The sequence below is a fragment of the Triticum aestivum genome, chromosome 2A (assembly GCF_018294505.1).
Source record: "Triticum aestivum cultivar Chinese Spring chromosome 2A, IWGSC CS RefSeq v2.1, whole genome shotgun sequence".
Lineage (NCBI taxonomy): Eukaryota > Viridiplantae > Streptophyta > Magnoliopsida > Poales > Poaceae > Triticum > Triticum aestivum.
Genome location: NC_057797.1, coordinates 36,830,528 through 36,855,473, shown reverse-complemented (window position 1 = coordinate 36,855,473; position 24,946 = coordinate 36,830,528). Strand labels below are relative to the sequence as shown.

At 45.6% G+C, this 24,946-nt stretch overlaps 1 protein-coding gene across 1 annotated transcript; it reads left to right on the top strand.

Annotated features, from left to right (window-relative positions):
- Positions 1-18,815: 18,815 nt before the first annotated feature.
- Positions 18,816-23,899, top strand: LOC123187269 (GDT1-like protein 2, chloroplastic). The gene is made up of 11 exons (XM_044599082.1): positions 18,816-19,108; positions 19,194-19,493; positions 20,413-20,569; positions 20,663-20,846; positions 21,521-21,568; positions 22,036-22,132; positions 22,273-22,433; positions 22,920-22,985; positions 23,113-23,163; positions 23,252-23,356; positions 23,456-23,899. The coding sequence occupies exons 2-11, from the start codon at positions 19,247-19,249 to the stop codon at positions 23,519-23,521; spliced, it is 1,182 nt and encodes a 393-aa protein (XP_044455017.1). The 5' UTR covers positions 18,816-19,108; positions 19,194-19,246; the 3' UTR covers positions 23,522-23,899.
- Positions 23,900-24,946: the final 1,047 nt, after the last annotated feature.

Below are 24,946 nucleotides of genomic sequence, written 5' to 3'. Positions count from 1 at the left end.
AACCTCGTAGGACGACAAGGACACGTACTACTTTAGAGTGGTACGGTAATCCTGTCTTGGAAGTCATGTTGCTAGACAACAATGAACCTACGAGCTATGGAGAAGCGATGGTGGGCCCGGATTCCGATAAATGGCTTGAGGCCATAAAATCCGAGAACGGATCCATGGACTTTGGTGGACTTGCCAGATGATCGGCAAGCCATTAAGATAAATGGATCTTTAAGAAGAAGACGGACGTGGATGGTAATGTCACCGTCCATGAAGCTCGACTTGTGGCGAAAAGTTTTTCACAAGTTCAAGGAGTTGACTACGATGAGATTTTCTCATCCGTAGCGATGCTTAAGTCCGTCGGAATCATGTTAGCATTAGCTGCATTTATGAAATCTGGCAGACGGATGTCAAAACGAGTTTCCTTACCAGTTTTCGTAAGGAAAGGTTGTATGTAATACAATCAGAAAGTTTTTGTCGATCCCAAGGATGCTAAAAGGTATGCTAGCTCCAGCGATCCTTCTAAGGACTGGAGTGAGCATCTCGGAGTTGGAATGTATGCTTTGATGATGATCAAAGATTTTGGGTTTGTACAAAGTTTATGAGAAACTTGTATTTCCAAAGAAGTGAGTGGGAGCACTATAGAATTTCTAATGAATACATGTTGATCAGAAATGATGTAGAATTTCTGGAAAGCATATAGGGTTATTTTGAAAGTGTTTTTCAATAGAAAGCCTGAATTAAGCTACTTGAACATTGAGCATCAAGATCTATAAGGATAGATCAAAATGCTTAATAATACTTTCAAATGAGCACATACCTTGACATGATCTTGAAGGTGTTCAAGATGGACCAGTCAAAGAAGGAGTTCTTGCCTGAGTTGTAAGGTACGAAGTTAAGACTTAAAGCTCGACCACGGCAGAATAGAGAGAAAGGACGAAGGTCGTCCCCTATGCTTAAGACGTAGGCTCTTCAGTATGCTATGCTGTGTACCGCACCTGAAGTGTGCCTTGCCATGAGTCAGTCAAGGGGTACAAGAGTGATCCAAGAATGGCTCACAGGACAGCGGTCAAAGTTATCCTTAGAAATTAGTGGACTAAGGAATTTTTCTCGATTATGGAGGTGGTAAAAGAGTTCGTCGTAAAGGGTTACGTCGATGCAAGCTTAACACCTATCCGGATAGCTCTGAGTAGAGATACCGGATACATATAATGGAGCAACAATTTAGAATAGCTCCAAGTAGAACAGTTATTTGGATTAGCTCCAAATAGAGCGTGGTAGCTGCATCTAGGAGATGACATAGAGATTTGTAAAGCACACACGGATCTGAAAGGTTCAGACCCGTTGACTAAAACCTCTCTCACAAGCAACATGATCAAACATAAAACTCATTGAGTGTTAATCACATAATGATGTGAACTAGACTACTGACTCTAGTAAACTCTTGGGTATTAGTCACATGGCGATGTGACCTGTGAGTGTTAATCACATGGCGATGTGAACTGGATTATTGACTCTAGTGCAAGTGGGAGACTGTTGGAAATATGCCCTAGAGGCAATAATAAAAGTATTATTATTATATTTCCTTGTTCATGATAATTGTCTTTTATTCATGCTATAACTGTATTATCCGGAAATCGTAATACACGTGTGAATACATAGACCACAATATGTCCCTAGTGAGCCTCTAGTTGACTAGCTCGTTGTGATCAACAGATAGTCATGGTTTCCTGGCTATGGACATTGGATGTCGTTGATAACGGGATCACATCATTAGGAGAATGATGTGATGGACAAGACCCAATCCTAAGACTAGCACAAAAGATCATGTAGTTCATTTGCTAGAGCTTTGCCAATGTCAAGTATCTCTTCCTTTGACCATGAGATCGTGTAACTCCTGGATACCGTAGGAGTGCTTTGGGTGTATCAAACGTCACAACGTAACTGGGTGACTATAAAGGTGCACTACAGGTATCTCCGAAAGTACCTATTGTTTTATGCGGATCGAGACTGGGATTTGTCACTCCGTGTAAACGGAGAGGTATCTCTGGGCCCACTCGGTAGGACATCATCATATGCGCAATGTGACCAAGGAGTTGATCACGGGATGATGTGTTACGGAACGAGTAAAGTGACTTGCCGGTAACGAGATTGAACAAGGTATCGGTATACCGACGATCGAATCTCGGGCAAGTAAAATACCGCTAGACAAAGGGAATTGTATACGGGATCGATTGAGTCCTTGACATCGTGGTTCATCCGATGAGATCATCGTGGAACATGTGGGAGCCAACATGGGTATCCATATCCCGCTGTTGGTTATTGACCGGAGAACGTCTCGGTCATGTCTGCATGTCTCCCGAACCCGTAGGGTCTACACACTTAAGGTTCGATGACGCTAGGGTTATAAAGGAAGCTTGTATGTGGTTACCGAATGTTGTTCGGAGTCCCGGATGAGATCCCGGACGTCACGAGGAGTTTCGGAATGGTCCGGAGGTAAAGATTTATATATAGGAAGTCCTGTTTCGGCAATCGGGACAAGTTTCGGGGTCATCGGTATTGTACCGGGACCACCGGAAGGGTCCCGGGGGCCCACCGGGTGGGGCCACCTGCCCCGGGGGGCCACATGGGCTATAGGGGGTGCGCCTTGGCCTACATGGGCCAAGGGCACCAGCCCCAAGAGGCCCATGCGCAAGGAAACTTGGAGAGGGAAGAGTCCTAAAGGGGGAAGGCACCTCCGAGGTGCCCTGGGGAGGATGGACTCCTCCCCATCCTTAGCCGCACCCCCTTCCTTGGAGGAGGGGGCAAGGCTGCGCCCTCCCCCTCTCCCTTGGCCCTATATATAGTGGGGAAAAGGAGGAGCAATCATACCTAAGGCCTTTGGTTGCCTCCCTCTCCCTCCCGTGACACATCTCTTCTCCCGTAGGTGCTCGGCGAAGCCCTGCGGGATTGCCACGCTCCTCCACCACCACCACGCCGTTGTGCTGCTGTTGGATGGAGTCTTCCTCAACCTCTCCCTCTCTCCTTGCTGGATCAAGGCGTGGGAGACGTCACCGGGTTGTACGTGTGTTGAATGCGGAGGTGCCGTCCGTTCGGCACTTGATCATCGGTGATTTGAATCACGACGAGTACGACTCCATCAACCCCGTTCACTTGAACGCTTCCGCTTAGCGATCTACAAGGGTATGTAGATGCAAACTCTCCTCTCCTTTCTACTCGTTGCTGGTCTCTCCATAGATAGATCTTGGTGATACGCGTAGGAAAATTTTGAATTTTTGCTACGTTCCCCAACATCCCCCCTTTAGGACTCTCCCCTTTTTCCTTTATCTTGGCGCATGGGCCTCTAGGGGCTGGTGCCCTTGGCCCATGTAGGCCAAGGCGCACCCCCTACAGCCCATGTGGCCCCCCGGGGCAGGTGGCCCCACCCGGTGGGCCCCCGGGACCCTTCCGGTGGTCCCGGTACAATACTGATGACCCCGAAACTTGTCCCGATTGCCGAAACAGGACTTCCTATATATAAATCTTTACCTCCGGACCATTCCGGAACTCCTCGTGACGTCCGGGATCTCATCCGGGACTCCGAACAACATTCGGTAACCACATACAAGCTTCCTTTATAACCCTAGCGTCATCGAACCTTAAGTGTGTAGACCCTACGGGTTCGGGAGACATGCAGACATGACCGAGACGTTCTCCAGTCAATAACCAACAGCGGGATCTGGATACCCATGTCGGCTCCCATATGTTCCACGATGATCTCATCGGATGAACCACGATGTCAAGGACTCAATCAATCCCGTATACAATTCCCTTTGTCTAGCGGTATTTTACTTGCCCGAAATTTGATCGTCGGTATACCGATACCTTGTTCAATCTCGTTACCGGCAAGTCACTTTACTCGTTCCGTAACACATCATCCCGTGATCAACTCCTTGGTCACATTGCGCATATGATGATGTCTTACTGAGTGGGCCCAGAGATACCTCTCCGTTTACACGGAGTGACAAATCCCAGTCTCGATCCGCATAAAACAATAGATACTTTCGAAGATACCTGAAGTGTACCTTTATAGTCACCCAGTTACGTTGTGACGTTTGATACACCCAAAGCACTCCTACGGTATCCAGGAGTTACACGATCTCATGGTCGAAGGAAGAGATACTTGACATTGGCAAAGCTCTAGCAAACGAACTACACGATCTTTGTGCTATGCTTAGGATTGGGTCTTGTCCATCACATCATTCTCCTAATGATGTGATCCCGTTATCAACGACATCCAATGTCCATAGCCAGGAAACCATGACTATCTGTTGATCACAACGAGCTAGTCAACTAGAGGCTCACTAGGGACATATTGTGGTCTATGTATTCACACGTGTATTATGATTTCCGGATAACACAGTTATAGCATGAATAAAAGACATTTATCATGAACATTGAAATATAATAATAATACTTTTATTATTGCCTCTAGGGCATATTTCCAACAGTCTCCCACTTGCACTAGAGTCAATAATCTAGTTCACATCGCCATGTGATTAACACTCACAGGTCACATCGCCATGTGACTAATACCCAAGAGTTTACTAGAGTCAGTAGTCTAGTTCACATCACTATGTGATTAACACTCAATGAGTTTTATGTTTGATCATGTTGCTTGTGAGAGAGGCTTTAGTTAACGGGTCTGAACCTTTCAGATCCGTGTGTGCTTTACAAATCTCTATGTCATCTCCTAGATGCAGCTACCACGCTCTATTTGGAGCTAATCCAAATAACTGTTCTACTTGGAGCTATTCTAAATTATTGCTCCATTATATGTATCCGGTCTCTCTACTCAGAGCTATCCGGATAGGTGTCAAGCTTGCATCGACGTAACCTTTACGACGAACTCTTTTACCACCTCCATAATCGAGAAAATTCCTTAGTCCACTAGTTACTAAGGATAACTTTGACCGCTGTCCTGTGAGCCATTCTTGGATCACTCTTGTACCCCTTGACTGACTCATGGCAAGGCACACTTCAGGTGCGGTACACAGCATAGCATACTGAAGAGCCTACGTCTAAAGCATAGGGGACGACCTTCGTCCTTTCTCTCTTTTCTGCCGTGGTCGAGCTTTAAGTCTTAACTTCGTACCTTACAACTCAGGAAAGAACTCCTTCTTTGACTGGTCCATCTTGAACACCTTCAAGATCATGTCAAGGTATGTGCTCATTTGAAAGTACCATTAAGCATTTTGATCTATCCTTATAGATCTTGATGCTCAATGCTCAAGCAGCTTAATCCAGGCTTTCCATTGAAAAACACTTTCAAAATAACCCTATATGCTTTCCAGAAATTCTACGTCATTTCTGATCAACAATATGTCAACAACATATACTCATCAGAAATTCTATAGTGCTCCCACTCACTTCTTTGGAAATACAAGTTTCTCATAAACTTTGTACAAACCCAAAAAAAAAATTTGATCATCATCAAAGCATACATTCCAACTCCGAGATGCTCACTCCAGTCCTTAGAAGGATTGCTGGAGCTTTGCATACTTATTAGCATCTTTCGGGATTGACAAAACCTTCCGGTTGTATCACATACAACCTTTCCTCATTAAAATCGTCGAGGAAACAATGTTTTGACATCCTATCTGCAAGATTTCATAAATAATGCAGTAATCGCTAATATAATTCCAACAGACTCTTAGCATCGCTACGAGTGAGAAAATCTCATCGTAGTCAACTCCTTGAACTTGTCGGAAAACATCTTAACGACAAGTCGAGCTTTCTTAATGGTGACATTTACCATCATTGTCCGTCTTCCTTTTGAAATCCATCTGTACTCATTAGCCTTACGACCATCGAGCCGTTCTGCCAAAGTCTACACTTTGTTTTCATACATGGATCCTCTCTCGGATTTTATGGCCTCAAGCCATTTATCGGAATCCAGGCCCACCATCGCTTCTCCATAGCTCGTAGGTTCATTGTTGTCTAGCAACATGACCTTCAAGACAGGATTACGTACCACTCTGAAGTAGTACGCATCCTTGTCATCCTACGAGGTTTGGGAGTGACTTGATCCGAAGTTTCATGATCAATATCATAAGCTTCCACTTCAATTGGTGTAGGTGCCACAGGAACAACTCCCTGTGCCCTGTCACACACTAGTTGAAGAGACGGTTCAATAACCTCATCAAGTCTCCACCATCCTCCCACTCAATTCTTTCGAGAGAAACTTTTCCTCGAGAAAGGACCCAATTCTAGAAACAATCCATATTGCTTTTGGATCTGAATTAGGAGGTATACCCAACTGTTTTGGGTTTCCTATGAAGATGCATTTTATCCGCTTTGGGTTCGAGCTTATCAACCTGAAACTTTTTCATATAAGCGTCGCAGCCCCAAACTTTTAAGAAACGACAACTTAGGTTTCTCTAAACCATAATTCATACGGTGTCATCTCATCGGAATTACGTGGTGCCCTATTTAAAGTGAATGTGGTTGTCTCTAATGCCTAACCCATGAACGATAGTGGTAATTCGATAAGAGACATCATGGTACGCACTATATCCAATAGGGTGCAACTATGATGTTCGGACACACCATCATATTATGGTGTTCCAGGCGGTATTAATTGCGAAACAATTTCCACAATGTCTTAATTGTGTGCCAAAACTCGTAACTCAGATATTCATCTCTATGATCATATCATAGACATTTTATCCTCTTGTCACAATGATCTTCTACTTCACTCTGAATTTACTTGAACCATTCAATAATTCAGACTTGTGTTTCATCAAGTAAATATTCTTAACATCTACTCGAATCATCTGTGAAGTAAGAACATAACGATATTCATTGCATGCCTTAGCACTCATTGGACTGCACACATCAAAATGTGTTGCTTCCAACAAGTTGCTATCTTGTTCCATCTTACTGAAAACGAGGCTTTTCAGTCATCTTGCCCATGTGGTATGATTTGCATATCTCAAGTGATTCAAAATCAAGTGAGTCCAAACGATCCATTTGCATGGAGTTTCTTCATGCATATACACCAATAGACATGGTTCGCATGTCTCAAACTTTTCAAAAACGAGTGAGTCCAAAGATCCATCAACATGGAGCTTCTTCATGCGTTTTATACCATTATGACTTACATGGCAGTGCCACAAGTAAGTGGTACTATCATTACTATCTTATATCTTTTGGCATGAAAATGTGTATCACTACGATCGAGATTCAATAAACCATTCAGGTTCAATACTAATCTTGATGGTAGAGGGAACGTGCGATGTTTGATTATATCAAACTTGGAAACACTTCCAACACATATCGTCAGCTCTCCTTTAGCTAGTCTCCGTTTATTCCGTAGCCTTTTATTTCGAGTCACTAACACTTAGCAACCGAACCGGTATCTAATACCCTTGTGCTACTAGGAGTACTAGTAAAGTACACATTAACATAATGTATATCCAATGTACTTCTATCGACCTTGCCAGCCTTCTCATCTACCAAGTATCTAGGGTAATCCTGCTCCAGTGGTTGTTCCCCTTATTACAGAAGCACTTAGTCTCGGGTTTGGGTTCAACCTCGGGTTTCTTCACTAGAGCAGCAGCTGAATTGCCGTTTCATGAAGTATCCCTTTGTTCCCTTGCCCTTCTTGAAACTAGTGGTTTCACCAACCATCAACAATTGATGCTCCTTCTTGATTTCTACTTTCGCGGTGTCAAACATCGCGAATACCTCAAGGATCATCATATCTATCCCTGATATGTTATAGTTCATCACGAAGCTCTAGCAGCTTGGTGGCAATGACTTTGGGGAAACATCACTATCTCATCTGGAAGATCAACTCCCACTCGATTCAAGTGATTGTTGCACTCAGACAATCTGAGCACAAGCTCATCGATTGAGCTTTCTCCCTTAGTTTGCAGGCTAAGAAAATCGTCGGAGGTCTTATACCTCTTGACGTGGGCACGAGCCTGAAATCCCAATTTCAGCCCTCGAAACATCTCATATGTTCCGCGACGTTTCGAAAACGTCTTTGGTGCCTCTACTTAAACGATTTAACTGAACTATCACGTAGTTATCAAAACGTGTATGTCAGATGTTCGCAACATCCACACACAACGTTCGAGGTTCAACACACTGAGCAGTGCATTAAGGACATAAGCTTTCTACTGTCCGCATAATTGCTACTTTCAACTTTCAAACTATATTTTCTCTAGGAACATATCTAAAACAGTAGAACTAAAGCGCGAGCTACGACATAATTTGCAAAAGGTCTTTTGACTATGTTCAGGATAATTAAGTTCATCTTATGAACTCCCACTCAGATAGACATCCCTCTGGTCATCTAAGTGATCACATGATCCGAGTCAACTAGGCCGTGTCCGATCATCACGTGAGACGGACTAGCCAACGTCGGTGAACATCTTCATGTTGATCGTATCTACTATACGACTCATGCTCGACCTTTCGGTCTCCGTGTTCCGAGGCCATGTCTGCACATGCTAGGCTCGTCAAGTTAACCCTAAGTGTTTTCGCTGTGTAAAACTGTCTTACACCCGTTGTATGTGAACGTAAGAATCCATCACACCCGATCATCACGTGGTGCTTAGAAGCGACGAACTGTAGCAACGGTGCACAGTTAGGGGAGAACACTTCTTGAAATCTTGTAAGGGATCATCTTATTTACTACCGTCGTCCTAAGTAAACAAGATGCATAAACATGATAAACATCACATGCAATCAAATAGAGTAGTGACATGATATGGCCAATATCATATAGCTCCTTTGATCTTCATCTTCGGGGCTCCATGATCATCTTGTCACCGGCATGACACCATGATCTCCATCATCGTGTCTTCATGAAGTTGTCACGCCAACGACTACTTCTACTTCTATGACTAACGCGTTTAGCAATAAAGTAAAGTAGTTTACATGGCGTTCTTCAATGACACGCAGGTCATACAAAAAATAAAGACAACTCCTATGGCTCCTGCCGGTTGTCATACTCATCGACATGCAAGTCGTGAATCCTATTACAAGAACATGATCAATCTCATACATCACATATCATTCATCACATTCTTCTGGCCATATCACATCACATAGCATACCCTGCAAAAACAAGTTAGACGTCCTCTAATTGTTGTTGCATGTTTTACGTGGCTGCTATGGGTTTCTAGCAAGAACGTTTCTTACCTACGCAAGACCACAACGTGATATGCCAATTGCTATTTACCCTTCATAAGGATCCTTTTCATCGAATCCGTTCCGACTAAAGTGGGAGAGACTGGCACCCGCTAGCCACCTTATGCACCAAGTGCATGTCAATCGGTGGAACCTGTCTCACGTAAGAGTACGTGTAAGGTCGGTCCGGGCCGCTTCATCCCACAATACCGTCGAAACAAGATTGGACTAGTAACGGTAAGCATATTGAACAACATCAACGCCCACAACTACTTTGTGTTCTACTCGTGCAAAGAATCTACGCAATAGACCTAGCTCATGATGCCACTGTTGGGGAACGTAGCAGAAATTCAAAAAAATTTCCTACGTATCACCAAGATCTATCTATGGAGAGACCAGCAACGAGTAGAAAGGAGAGTGCATCTACATACCCTTGTAGATCGCTAAGCGGAAGCGTTCAAGTGAACGGGGTTGATGGAGTCGTACTCGTCGTGATTCAGATCACCGATGATCAAGTGCCGAACGGACGGCACCTCCGCGTTCAACACACGTACAGCCCGGTGACGTCTCCCACGCCTTGATCCAGCAAGGAGAGAGGGAGAGGTTGAGGAAGACTCCATCCAACAGCAGCACAACGGCGTGGTGGTGGTGGAGGAGCGTGGCAATCCCGCAGGGCTTCGCCGAGCACCTACGGGAGAAGAGATGTGTCACGGGAGGGAGAGGGAGGCAACCAAAGGCCTTAGGTATGGATGCCCTCCCTCCCCTCCACTATATATAGGGGCAGGGGAGAAGGGGGAGGCGCAGCCTTGCCCCCTACTCCAAGAAAGGGGTGCGGCTAAGGAGGGGGGAGGAGTCCATCCCAAGGCACCTCGGAGGTGCCTTCCCCCTTTAGGACTCTCCCCTTTTTCCTTTATCTTGGCGCATGGGCCTCTAGGGGCTGGTGCCCTTGGCCCATGTAGGCCAAGGCGCACCCCCTACAGCCCATGTGGCCCCCCGGGGCAGGTGGCCCCACCCGGTGGGCCCCCGGGACCCTTCCGGTGGTCCCGGTACAATACCGATGACCCCGAAACTTGTCCCGATTGCCGAAACAGGACTTCCTATATATAAATCTTTACCTCCGGACCATTCCGGAACTCCTCGTGACGTCCGGGATCTCATCCGGGACTCCGAACAACATTCGGTAACCACATACAAGCTTCCTTTATAACCCTAGCGTCATCGAACCTTAAGTGTGTAGACCCTACGGGTTCGGGAGACATGCAGACATGACCGAGACGTTCTCCAGTCAATAACCAACAGCGGGATCTGGATACCCATGTCGGCTCCCATATGTTCCACGATGATCTCATCGGATGAACCACGATGTCAAGGACTCAATCAATCCCGTATACAATTCCCTTTGTCTAGCGGTATTTTACTTGCCCGAGATTCGATCGTCGGTATACCGATACCTTGTTCAATCTCGTTACCGGCAAGTCACTTTACTCGTTCCGTAACACATCATCCCGTGATCAACTCCTTGGTCACATTGCGCATATGATGATGTCTTACTGAGTGGGCCCAGAGATACCTCTCCGTTTACACGGAGTGACAAATCCCAGTCTCGATCCGCATAAAACAATAGATACTTTCGGAGATACCTGAAGTGTACCTTTATAGTCACCCAGTTACGTTGTGACGTTTGATACACCCAAAGCACTCCTACGGTATCCAGGAGTTACACGATCTCATGGTCGAAGGAAGAGATACTTGACATTGGCAAAGCTCTAGCAAACGAACTACACGATCTTTGTGCTATGCTTAGGATTGGGTCTTGTCCATCACATCATTCTCCTAATGATGTGATCCCGTTATCAACGACATCCAATGTCCATAGCCAGGAAACCATGACTATCTGTTGATCACAACGAGCTAGTCAACTAGAGGCTCACTAGGGACATATTGTGGTCTATGTATTCACACGTGTATTATGATTTCCGGATAACACAGTTATAGCATGAATAAAAGACATTTATCATGAACATTGAAATATAATAATAATACTTTTATTATTGCCTCTAGGGCATATTTCCAACACTAGCGTGTCCCTTTATGTCAATGATGTGGTTATCTTTCGCCCCGATAGCCATGATATCTTGATGGTCCGACAACTAGTGCTCCGCTATGCTTGCTGAGTGTTCTGACGAACATCTCACGGTCATCTTCGACGAGAGGTTGTGCCCCATTTTCACCTTTCCGTTGCAATACCTTGGCCTTTTTCTCTCTATCTAGAGAGTGCCGACTTCCGGTCTCCAACCACTTGTTCACAAGCTCGAGAAGAAGCTCTCCACCTTGTGGGCTTTAGTGCTTTCTCGTGGTGACATGCACTCTCTTGCTCGACATGTCCTTGGTGCCATCCCAGTCCACTACCTCATCCCGGCGCCTTAAAAAGATGATCCTAAAGCAGGTGAACCATGTCATTCAGGACTTCCTATAGGTTGGTCGCAAGAACGCACATGAGGTCCAGTGTCTCATCAACTAGCAATTGTTGCCACCCAGCCCTACTTGATGGGCTCAAGACCTGAGATCTCCAGTGCTCAGGCATCACCCTGCGAAATCTCTAGCTTTATCTCCAAAAGACGAACCCGACCCATCCTTCGAGGCATCTGCATCTACCCTGCGACCTCGAGATCCATGACATATTCTGCACCTCCCCTTTGACCGTGATATCCAAGCTATATTTCGCACCTCCCCTGTGACCCCGAGATTCGTGCAATACTCCGCACCTACATTTCTTAGGCTCTAGAAGATGGCAGCTCTGACCTCTTCTGGATAGATCACCGGATCGATAGGAAGTCCATCTCGAAGTTGACTCCCTTAGTCTATGCCATTGTTCCACGCCACTATCGGAAGGCCCACACAGTCCACAAGGTTTACATATTCACTTCTTGGTTCAAGGGCATGCTTGGTCCCACCGTGATGGTTCAGTACATCGAGCTTCCACGTCGACAACGTCATACCACCCTCTTGAACACCCCGGACGAGCTTCGGTGGAGTTGGACCTCCACCGAGAAGTATTCGTCCAAGCCTGATGCCACGCTTCTCCTTGGCTCCATTCAGACACCCTCCTCATTGGCGGCTCATATAGAACATCCCGGGCCGCTATGAGTATGAAGGTTTTTTATCAAGCTCACCCCTTCAGAACAAGTGTTGGACGACAAACTGAAGAAGATTCCTCCTGCCAATTTGGTGCGTCCTCTGTGACTAGGAGTCTAAGGACATGCAAGACACCAGCTGGCCGGGGATCCTTTGCCGTGGGCTAGCCTACCTTTGAGTCGCTGACACATGGGTCCCATAGAGCATGGCCCACCTATCAGTGACTCAAAGGCAAGGTATGGCAGGGATTTATAAGTCAGAGGATCCACGTCCCTTGCTGGTAGCTCTTTCTAGGACTAGTAAAAACATTGGTGGATATGATGATGATACATGAGGCAAGAGCACTAGAGACCCGGAAACTTGCGTTGGATGTGATGGTTTAGTCCATAAACTTGCAAAAGGTGATCAACTAGTCCACAAACTTGCAAACTATGTGATGGTTTAGTCCACAGCCAATCAGAGGCGGACAATTGGCACCCAGCTGGCTGATTCGTGGCACACCTGGTCGAACCGGCGTTTTTGTGAAAAAGCCCCTCAACGTTTCGGGAAACTTGCACAGAGAAAATGACGAGAGGACACCGGTTACCAGAAGCAGAGACGAGAGACATCGAATCGATCATGGTATGTGGTGCTCGAGTCCCCCCGGTGTAGAGTTCATGGCTTGGCTTGTTGGTGCCAACCTTTCCTGCTGGTATCGATTGATTCAGTTTTGTTTTGCAAAGTGCCCGTTCTGTTCAAGTTCAACCGTATAGCGTTACCGTGTTGTAAGTGTACAAAATGATACGAATCATGCATGCAGCCACTGGCCGGAACCACGATCCGGATCCCTTGGGTCGCCCAATGACTCACTACAAGGCATTATACTTTTCGAGGGTTCAGGTCGTGTTTGATCTTGGCAGGCGATGCGTCGTGGTGGTGTTAGGTGGTGTTTGATTTTCTAGTCCTAACAGTCTTTAAAAAGTCCCTCCCTGTTTGTTTTCCAGCGACTAAAAGGTCCCTAGTCCCTTCCTAGAGGTTATTAAATGACCATGTTGCCCCTAGTATATAGAAAAATAACAATCAAACAACACCATGGGGTGGCGGGCCAATGGGTGTATGGAGGGGCATTGTTAGAAAAGTCTTAAAAAGTCCCAAAAAGATTCTCCTTAAAAGTCTTCTTCATTTAGTCCCAAATGCCTAGTTTAGTCCCTAAAAAGTCCTTCCCGTTTGTTAAAAAAGTCTCTAAAAGGTACTTTTTCTAGTCCCTACACAAAAAAGTCCCTCGAAACAAACACCCCATCGCCGCGCAACACAGGCATCAGTACTTCTCTTTTTTTTAGTGCAGGCATCAGTGTCTCGGAAGATCGAGTTTATCTTGTCTATGGTCAACTGATCATTGGGGTGTGTGCAAGGGAGGGTAGTCCGACAGTCCATGATCCGGCAGTGTCTTTCCTGTCCCCCGTGCTGGTCTGGTAAAATCGCAAAGACCACACACAGTCCACGGTTCAGACCAGCAAGTCACTGTGTTTCTCGGTCCAAGGGCCAAACGGATCACCGCATCACCCAAAAATATAGTACAACCTCACCTCCTTAGAACCAGAGCCATCAATTTATATGGGAGAGACTAGTGTAAAAGCAGCACCTAGTGTGCAAAAATAAAAAAAAGCAGTGACATCCGTCGGATATTAAATGAATGTCTCAAATTCAATGCACGCGAGTTGGTGGAGCTTCTGTGCATTTTGTGAAAACCCCCTTCACTAACAGTTACGTACAAAAAGATCCCTCCACCATGTTCCTCAAGGTGGATATGAGGCATCCATTCAAAATCCGATGGATGTTGTTGATTTTTTTTATTTTTGCACACAAAGTGTTTTTTGTACACTAGTCTCTCCCAATTTATATACTCCCTCCATTCAAAAATAGATGACCCAACTTTATACTCCTTTCGTCCCGAATTATTTATCGCGGAAATGAATAAAAATGGATGTATGTAGAACTAAAATATGTCTGCATACATCCATTTCCACGACAAGTAATTCCAGATGAAGAGAGTACTAACTTTAGTTAGTTAAAGTTAGTATAAAGTTGGGTCATTTATTTTGGAACGGAGAAAATATGTCTTAAAGTTACATGTTATCGATAAACTCAATAAGTCGGCTTAGGAATCAATAAGCAGGGCATGAGGATGATGACGTGAGGAGAAGAGAATGAGTATATAGGAAGGAAGGAAAATGATGTCATGTGTGATCTAATTAAGTGGTGCTCAATTAAATGGCTTGCTGGAGGTAGCACGTTTTGTGCATATTGGGATTCAGCAAGTGATGTGTAATTAAACGGACATGGATGAAACATAAAACCATCACAATTCAGACTAGAGTTCTCCATTAGACTGAACCGTTATGACATGTGGCCCTGCTGCTTTCGGAAAACAACACCAGGCCAACGCACGGGAGGAAGGTATCTCTTCTTTCATCCACTCCAGCATCCACCTCCCCATCCCACGGACGGAATCCACCTCTCTCCACACGGATTCACCTCCTCCATGGATCCCGCATCTGCCTCTCGCCGCAGCGGGGATGCCACCATGTTGAAGCCAGGCACCGCCATCGCCTCGTATTGGCCCTATCATGGGTGGTTGTCGTCTTCTCCTGAGCCAACGAGTGTGCCGCCAGAGCTCAGGGCATCACAGTGCTCTTGCCACATGCTCTTGTCGTCGGCCCCTGTGGTCGAGACCGTGTCGCCACGCCTAGGAGGGAGAGTCGTGGACCATGTTGGTTGCCATCGTTGATCCGAGTGGTGCAGGGCCGGTGTCATGGTTGCTTGAGCCGAGCTGAGGGTGCGAGGAATAGATGGGTGGACGAGGGGGATAAGGAAGGAAAGATGGTGTCACCACGTAATTTGTCGACGCGAGAGAGGTCGACGTGATGAGTTGTGGTGGATCTTAGGGTTTGTGGGGATAAGAAGTTCATTGCACTCACGAGAATAGAGCGATCTTTGTATGCATAGGCACAACTGTCAGGCCCTTCTTTTAGCAGTGGCACGTCTCTTGTGCCTATGTGCTTGTACTTCTACTTCAACTTTAGAAGAATGGTTGGACTAAGGAGAACATGCCCAGGTTGGGGCCCCTTGGTTTTGCTGACTCCCGGCGGTCGCCCCTTGCCCCCCTCGGGGTTGGGTCTGGTCGTCATGGTTTCCTTGGCACACGTCACCAATAACACGAGACATATTTGGGTTTGCCGCCGCAGCCCCGTGCCCGTACTCTCCCCCCCCCCCCAAGGTCAAGACGGTGTAGACGGTCTACCGCAGGGGCGCAGGTGGTGCACAGCAGGTCCGATCTACGCCCTACACGGGCATGCGCCGGATCATACGCGTGGAGGTGCTAGGAGTGAGACAGAGAAGAGGGATTTGGGGGGAAAAGGTTTGGGTTTTTTAAATAGAAACTGACATGTAGGGCATCTCTGTCATAACACCCAACTTAATGGTCCAATCTAACCAAATTGATTTTTGTGCTACATTAAGCCTGATGGGTGGGCTACTATTTGACACATCATTCTTTCAGCTTTTCGTTCTTGACGACTCTGTTTGACGGAGCCTGGCCTTGAAGTAGCTTTTTGCAACACAAACCACTATCTTTACTTTCCTTTAGCAATAGTATCTAACTATCAATTCATAAGAGTCAAATGGGTGGGTCCATCCCATCTATCGACAGGTCCTGATACCGGATCTGGGAAACAAGCAATACTCGCTGCAATTCCTTAATGAAAAACAGACCTATCTTCTCTTGAAAGTCTGTCCTTTCCTCGCTTGTTATTGTGATATGGCCATAACTGTCATAATTGTGCTTAGTTTGAGCCCAACCAGTCTCTAACGTAAAGTGGTAGTTCTTTGCATCGTATTACCTTCAGGGTGGTAGTGTTTTGTCAAAAAAGTGGTAGCTTTTTGAAACCATGAGAGGAACTATCGTATTTTTGGCTATTTACTCCTCCATTGGCAAATTTGCTCAAGAACTGATACCCGGGGTCATTGACGGGGTGACTCTCTATTGCTCATGCTCTTCACACGCGCTCTTCATCGGTGTCCTCAATTCTATGATCCAGTGTGCGACCGATTCCCATTTTCTTCAAGGCTCACTACCCATCATGCGACAACTAGCGTGTCCCTTTATGTCGATGATGTGGTTATCTTTCGCCCCAATAGCCATGATATCTCGATGGTCCGACAACTAGTGCTCCGCTATGCTTGCTGAGTGTTCTGACGAACATCTCACGGTCATCTTCGACGAGAGGTTGTGCCCCATTTTCACCTTTCCGTTGCAATACCTTGGCCTTTTTCTCTCTATATAGAGAGTGCCGACTTCCGGTCTCCAACCACTTGTTCACAAGCTCGAGAAGAAGCTCTCCACCTTGTGGGCTTTAGTGCTTTCTCGTGGTGACATGCACTCTCTTGCTAAACATGTCCTTAGTGCCATCCCAGTCCACTACCTCATCCCGGCGCCTTAAAAAAGATGATCCTAAAGCAGGTGAACCATGTCATTCAGGACTTCCTATAGGTTGGTCGCAAGAACGCACATGAGGTCCAGTGTCTCATCAACTAGCAATTGTTGCCGCCCAGCCCTACTTGATGGGCTCAGGACCTGAGATCTCCAGTGCTCAGGCATCACCCTGCGAAATCTCTAGCTTTATCTCCAAAAGACGAACCCGACCCATCCTTCGAGGCATCTGCATCTACCCTGCGACCTCGAGATCCATGACATATTCTGCACCTCCCCTTTGACCGTGATATCCAAGCTATATTTCGCACCTCCCCTGTGACCCCGAGATCCGTGCAATACTCCACACCTACATTTCTTAGGCTCTAGAAGATGGCAGCTCTGACCTCTTCTGGATAGACCGCCGGATCGATAGGAAGTCCATCTCGAAGTTGACTCCCTTAGTCTATGCCATTGTTCCACGCCACTATCGGAAGGCCCACACAGTCCACAAGGTTTACATATTCACTTCTTGGTTCAAGGGCATGCTTGGTCCCACCGTGATGGTTCAGTACATCGAGCTTCCACGTCGACAACGTCATACCACCCTCTTGAACACCCCGGACGAGCTTCGGTGGAGTTGGACCTCCACCGAGAAGTATTCGTCCAAGCCTGGTTATGCCACGCTTCTCCTTGGCTCCATTCAGACACCCTCCTCATTGGCGGCTCATATAGAACATCCCGGGCCGCTATGAGTATGAAGGTTTTTTATCAAGCTCACCCCTTCAGAACAAGTGTTGGACGACAAACTGAAGAAGATTCCTCCTGCCAATTTGGTGCGTCCTCTGTGACTAGGAGTCTAAGGACATGCAAGACACCAGCTGGCCGGGGATCCTTTGTCGTGGGCTAGCCTACCTTTGAGTCGCTGGCACATGGGTCCCACAGAGCATGGGGCCCACCTGTCAGTGACTCAAAGGCAAGGTATGGCAGGGATTTATAAGTCAGAGGATCCACGTCCCTTGCTGGTAGCTCTTTCTAGGACTAGTAAAAACATTGGTGGATATGATGATGATACATGAGGCAAGAGCACTAGAGACCCGGAAACTTGCGTTGGATGTGATGGTTTAGTCCATAAACTTGCAAAAGGTGATCAACTAGTCCACAAACTTGCAAACTATGTGATGGTTTAGTCCACAGCCAATCAGAGGCGGACAATTGGCACCCAGCTGGCTGATTCGTGGCACACCTGGTCGAACCGGCGTTTTTGTGAAAAAGCCCCTCAACGTTTCGGGAAACTTGAACAGAGAAAATGACGAGAGGACACCGGTTACCAGAAGCAGAGACGAGAGACATCGAATCGATCATGGTATGTGGTGCTCGAGTCCCCCCGGTGTAGAGTTCATGGCTTGGCTTGTTGGTGCCAACCTTTCCTGCTGGTATCGATTGATTCAGTTTTGTTTTGCAAAGTGCCCGTTCTGTTCAAGTTCAACCGTATAGCGTTACCGTGTTGTAAGTGTACAAAATGATACGAGAGTTCACGTCTCATTCATGTAGAGCAGTGGTGTGAAAGCAGCAGATCTGCCTTGCACATGTTGCTTTTGCACAATGATTTTACCATTTCTTAAGAAGGAAAATGGGGGAAAAGGAGTTGAACTCAAATGCACATAAGACGTGATTGAAAACACTGTCGACCAAGTGACCAGATCAATGTCCGTCTAAACATGTTATTTCAGACAGGAATCACAGCAGCTAACACGTTACATGGACTGTGGGCGTGATTTCCTGAAATGTTGAGGGGCTTTCCATAGAAACGCCGGTCCGAACAGGTGTGCCACGAAGCAGCCAGCTGGGCGCCAATTGTCCGCCTCTGATTGGCTATGGGCTAAACCATCACATAGTTTACAAGTTTGTGGACTAATTGATCATTTTTTGCAAGTTTATGAACTAAACCATCATATTCAGCGCAAGTTTCTGGATCTCTAGAGCTTTTGCCTCCTGATACATGTGTCAACACGGTTGGGTGTTTTACATCCTAGACCCTGTAACCGTCAAAAACTTACAGTTCCGACCATCGCTCACCTGTGGCCCCAGTCAGCTGACAATGGCGGTCATGGTCGTGTCATGGAGCAGAGCTTCCAGATCCGCCAAACGGGAGGCTTCCACTGTGCACCAGCGTGTGGCGCGACGACCCCAGCGAGTGGCTCGGTGGTGGGCGCGACGACAGGAAGTAGCTTGGCCAGTTGGCCCCTCTCGGTCCGTCTCAGCTCCTCGTGCCCCCACCGCCGGCCCGGATCCGGCCGGCAGCGGCGGCCGGCGCCCGCACCACCGCGCGCCAGGCCGGCGCTGGCAGAGACGCAGGTGCCCTCTCCCTCTCTTCTATCTCCTCGGCTTTTCTGTTACGGGGACCACGCGCTCTCAGTCTCACTTCTCTGCACACTGACAGACTGCGCCTCAGGCGATACGGACAGCTGACTGACCACCCTATCCCGAACCTGCATGGCATCCGGAGCGTGCGGCCACTCCGGCCTCGCGGCGCCTCGCCGGCACGCCCTCCTCCTCCCGGCGCCGGCGGCTCCCGCGTGCGTCTCGCAGGGCGCCGCCCGCCGGAGGAGCCACGCTCGCCTCGCCTGCGCCGCCGGCCCTCCGTCGACGGAAGCACGCGGCGGCCTGGAGTTCGCTCGCCGCCCCCCTCACCACTACTGGAGTACAGGCGCGGGGGCTCCGGTTGTCTCGTCTTGCCTTGGTAAGGATCACTATAGTTTGTCTGCACTGCTTTGTTCTGGCTGACCATATCCTAATCTGATCCATCCGTGGTTCTATTTTAGTTGCTCAAGGTTGATCCTAGTTTACCCTGTACCTACTGATAGCTGATTCATTCCAACTCAACCCCATATAAAATGTACATGAGTGGTGGCTGCTGGTGACCTTGACATGTTCGATGAAATGCCCAAACAAAATCTGTCACATTGTTCATCGTCATTATCCTTGGTGTGCTCGACGGAGTACACTAGAAAATATATACTCCTCCAATCCAATGAATAAGACGCGCACGCATCCCAAAATGCAACTTTGACCAAAACTTAGACCAACCAAATGTGGGTTATATGGTATAAAACATATACCATTGAATTCGTATTGAAAAGAAGATTTCATGGTACACTTTTGAAGTCACAAAAATTCACATTATTGATGTAACCTACGGTCAAAGTTGAATTTTGGGAACCGTGTGCGCCTTATTCATTTGGAATGGAGGAAGTAAGTTTAGTTGTGGTCGTAGCAACAGCAAGGAGGCCAGGAATGTATAGTTTCGGTCAGGATAATCTCAGTTTTTAATCTCTCATGGACTCTACATCTTTGGGGATTTTACACTTATGCCACCCTATCCATGTCTTTGGGAAGCATTTTATCGCTGTCTCCATATGAACGTATCATACCCATATCACGCATCTATGTAAAGCTGATGGGCCCATTTACCCATATGCACAGCGACTTCAAATAGCAAGCACCTCTATTATGTATTTATGGCAAAGGAGTCTTGCATAGCACTGTCTAAATCGCCTTTATTGCAATCAACTAGAAGAAAGGCTTTTTATCATTACCTGTTTCTTGTTCAATTTTAGTGAGGCATATATATCTGTAGTTACATGTTTTCATTTTAACAGTAAGATGTAGGTTGTTGTCATGGTTGAAGCCAATAAGGTATGATGTCAGAGTGCAAACATCTAACATAGACCTTGGAGCTGGGAGCTATGAAGGAGATGAAGCAGGTGGCCGTAGGGAACAGTTGGATAGTTCTGGTACCAAAAGTTCAAATGAACCGTGAGTTCTCGCCCCTCAACTGGTTTTCATCCAGCTTTGGTCCTGTCCTGATACAGATAGCATTGAGCTCATATCATTGACAATGCATGGCAGAGCAAAACCAGCTTCAGGATCTCGTTACATGCAAGCTATTGCTGCCGTGCTACTTCTGTGCGCCCTGGCATCTGCTTTTATCGTTTTCTTTAAAGGACAGCCATCTGCAGTTGTAGCTGCACTAGCAAAGTCAGGTTTCACAGCAGCATTTACACTCATTTTTGTATCCGAGATCGGGGATAAGGTATATAAACCATTTCAGTTCTCCTTTTTCTCTTTTTATTCCTTTTGTGTACATTTTGGCATGTTCCTTAGTTATCCTCCTTTAGTAAGAGTTTTTCACGTTTTCTTAATAGACAATAGTGTACTTTAGTAACCTTGTGGTGTAAGGAAGATCTTCACGACACAAATGGAGTTACTGATGTCACTAAACAAACTGAAGTTTTGTTTCACTCAGAAGTCTAGGTTTCACCTACACTCTTGTTGTCAACCCCTTTTAGAGGCTTTAATTCTCATGCTCCATCATTAAAGTTCAGAGTTGACCTTATTTTGATGTTGCCAACCCCTCTACGGAGTGATACATGGCGAGCGATTGGCCTGTAATGTATTGTATGAAACATAGCACAAAGCAGCATTCAGCTTCATCTACAGTTCTGATTCTGGCTTATGCTATTTTGAGAATTAGAGAATGTGGTTGTCAGTTCTGTAAGATTGGGGTTATATTGCATTGACAGTGAATTATTGTGATGTAATTTAGACCATCAGTTGTAGCTATATGTTCTTCTAAAATGTTCTCTGCATTTGGACCTGTCTTCAGCCAACATCCTATGCTTTAGTTTGATGCTTATTTGATAGTATTTGTAATACATTCAAGTAAACCAACAAATTTGACCAGGCTGACCCTTCTTGTCATTGCAGACATTTTTCATTGCTGCACTACTTGCGATGCAGTATCAAAAGGCATTGGTATGTTGTGGACCTTGAGATTTTATATCTGCCTCACTTCATTGCCTAGTTATTCCAATTCTGCTCTTACCTTGTTTTCCCTTTCCTGTCAGTCTCATCTTGATTGAGAGAATATTGATTTAATATTTATGCCATTTTGTGTATGTAAAAGAAAGATATGACCTTTAACTGGATTTTCTGTTGAGGAGTCTAATGGTCAGTGCTCTGTGGAAAGTTGAGCAGAGAACAACCCCTTATAGACATAAGCATGTTGGACCCATCCAAGAGCAGAAAGACTGTTTTTGTAGCTAGAGATCAAGATATTAATGATATGATACATTTTATGAGTTTTTGTAGCAGAGAACTATTTGCGTCCTGATGATGATACCATTGCCTTCAGTTGTGTTGTTTGTAGAGAAATATGTAGTTCCTTACCTAACTATTTCAATGGTAAATTAGTGATATCGTTGTGTGCATTTTATGAGCAGGTTTTACTTGGGTCAATGGCTGCTCTTTCCCTGATGACTATTGTGAGTGTCGTAATTGGACGGATCTTTCAGTCTGTACCAGCACAATTTCAAACAAGTTAGTAACGCTATAGACCTTAATTAAGTCAATTGGTTTGTGCTTTAAATTAAGTTTTCAACACTTCGTCTGTTACTTTCTGTAAGATAGTTTATACCACATATACTAAGACATGCGCAAACATGTTTTTTTGTCTGCAGCGTTACCCATAGGAGAATATGCAGCGGTTGCGCTCCTTGCATTTTTTGGTTTCAAATCAATTAAAGATGCATGGGCACTTCCAGATAAAGTGAATGGGGATCTTCAAGAAAGCTCTGAATCTGGCGAACTGGCTGAAGCTGAGGAGCTTGTTAAGGAAAAGGTTGTGCTTTCCAGATATTTTGATTCTGTCGAGAGTTTTTGATTCTGACATTTCAGACATTAGCTTGCTCTCCAATATCCAACTTTGACCGTTATTTTGCATATGAATAAGTTAGTGAAACATTGCAGCATCGTAGTATTGTGAAAATATTTTTCATGACAAATCTTATGGTACTCTTTTCACGTTTCCAATCTTAATATTTTGTTATGCATTGCAAGACAAATTTAGGGAGGTCTGACTTTGGCTACACATTTTCTAAAGCATCACCTATTTCCAAAGGGATATAGCGTAATCTTTTGCTTTACTTCAAGTTTTTGAGAAGCTGTTGCAACTGTGCATTGTCCAAGCAAAGATTTGTATCCTTAGAACGTGGCGCATTTTGGATTTCCTTATGTTGTGTTTCAGACAAAAAAAAGTATTGAAGTTAATGAAAGTTCCATCCCTGCCTTCCATCTTTTGTTTACTGGAGGTTGTTTTACTTTGTAGGCTTCACTGAAAATCACCAGTCCTCTTGCGATTCTCTGGAAATCCTTCAGTCTTGTTTTCTTTGCGGTAAGTTGCCTCTCATGTTCAGAAATACTATCTGTCAAACAATCACTGCCGTCGAAGGTTGGATGCTCAAATCTTGTCAATTCGTGAACAAGTGGTTTATCGCCTGCCAAACTTTGTGTACATGCAGGAGTGGGGGGATCGCTCTATGCTGGCTACAATTGCTTTGGGTGCTGCACAGGTCTGTTGAATACGCATTAACATCACTTGCTTGTTGATTTGGTTTAGCTCCTGCGTAAGCGTAAATCGGGCTCTTTTTTTTTTCCCAGTCTCCTTTGGGCGTTGCTAGCGGGGCCATAGCTGGACACTTGGTTGCAACTTTGCTTGCGATCATCGGGGGAGCATTCCTAGCCAACTACCTATCCGAGAAGCTGGTAAGCGTATTGCTAGTAACCTCCGGCTCATGGTTTTGCATTACTTTGAGAGCTTGGCTCTGGTTCGTATGGCTTACAAGAAAGTGCCATTCTCACCAGGTTGGCCTGCTGGGAGGAGTGCTGTTTTTGTTATTCGCCGCCGCCACGCTTTTCGGCGTGTTCTGATCTCTCTGAAGGATCTGTTGGTAGCAGAAGTTCTCCGACTCGCCAATGTGGTAATCCATTCTGAAGTTTGAGGGCAGTTCCCCACTCTAAAGTTTTAGTTTTGCAAAATTTTACTGTATGTAATTAGGCATTCGTGTACTCTTGGGAAGATTTCGATGTGTATAATTTGAGCCATGTTTGATGAGCGATGTATGTGTCTTAGGATGTCTGGATTCCTGTTGCAGTGTTGGACACTAAACACTTACCTCAATAGAAACTGTCCATGAGCCGTCGTCCTTACATGCTCGAGAGACCTGTGCCTGTAAACTCGCTGTAAAGTTGCGATTGCACCTGTGACTTTGTTGTCAATAAAGAGAGAGACCGTTCTTGTTCTTATTATTGACGAGAGTTGGAATTTTATTCCTATATAGCTATGATTTTTATTGTGTCTTGTTACCTGAAAATTGCCTTTGGGGCTCGGCCTCCATGGAGGCCTCTAAATTCAAATTTCAAATTTCATCGAAATTCATATGTTTACATTTCAAAAAATTCTGAAAAAAATACAGATATACATGAAGGCATAACACACATGTGTGTAAGTTTTCAAGGCAAAATACGTTAAAAGGAGGGCTGTGCAAAAAAAGACAAATCTGGGCTTTTTAACACTTGAATACCATTCATCCTCCTGGGCCATGAATTTGTCTTTTTTTACAGGTCGCATTTCAACATATTTCATCCTGAAATTTTACACACATACACATAACATCCTTGTTTACTTCACAAAAAAATTTCAGATTTTTTTGAAACTGAAAAGTTTGAATATGGAATTTTTCGAAAGCGCATGTCTGTACTTTTTAGCATGTCTTTCAGCCAATCGATATGTGTCCTTTGTCATCCTATCAAGTTTCGTGGCATTTTTTGTGTTCTTCAGCTCGCAAAACAAAACAAGAAACTTTCTTGTAGATGTTTACTCTTCTCTTGCATTTGGCGAGTAACGGTCGGTTGGCCAATGCTCCGGTCACAAATACTCCCTCTGTCTCAAAATAAAAGACGTGTTTTGAGTGTCAGAAAACATCTTGTATTTTGAGACAGAAGGTGTACCTCTTAGAACTCTTTAAACGAAATCTAAGTTCAGAGAGCTGTTTTATGCATCCTTGAATCCAGTCCCATGCTCACTCTCCTACGAACTCTTTAAACATCTTGTTGAATCCTGTACATTCTTTCAGATACTGCTGCTTGTCCCCCTCCTACATGCGCGGCCGATCTACCACCACCACCGCGTGTCGCGTCGCGCCGCGCGGATCTCGCTGCCAAGATCCAACGCAACCTGAAGCCATCAGAATTCAGAAAGTGCAATGCCTTTTAGTGAGTTGTTGGGTGACCCAAAGGGATTAAGGTAATACAGTACGTACTACGTGACCTGCCAGCACATGCGCTGGTTTCCGC

Excerpts from the sequence above, each read along its gene's own strand:
- LOC123187269 (XM_044599082.1), top strand. The coding sequence starts at position 19,247 with ATGGCATCCGGAGCGTGCGGCCACTCCGGCCTCGCGGCGCCTCGCCGG. Across the intron at positions 20,570-20,662 it reads ACCAAAAGTTCAAATGAACC|AGCAAAACCAGCTTCAGGAT; the intron begins GTGAGTTCTCGC and ends AATGCATGGCAG. Across the intron at positions 23,357-23,455 it reads ACTACCTATCCGAGAAGCTG|GTTGGCCTGCTGGGAGGAGT; the intron begins GTAAGCGTATTG and ends CATTCTCACCAG.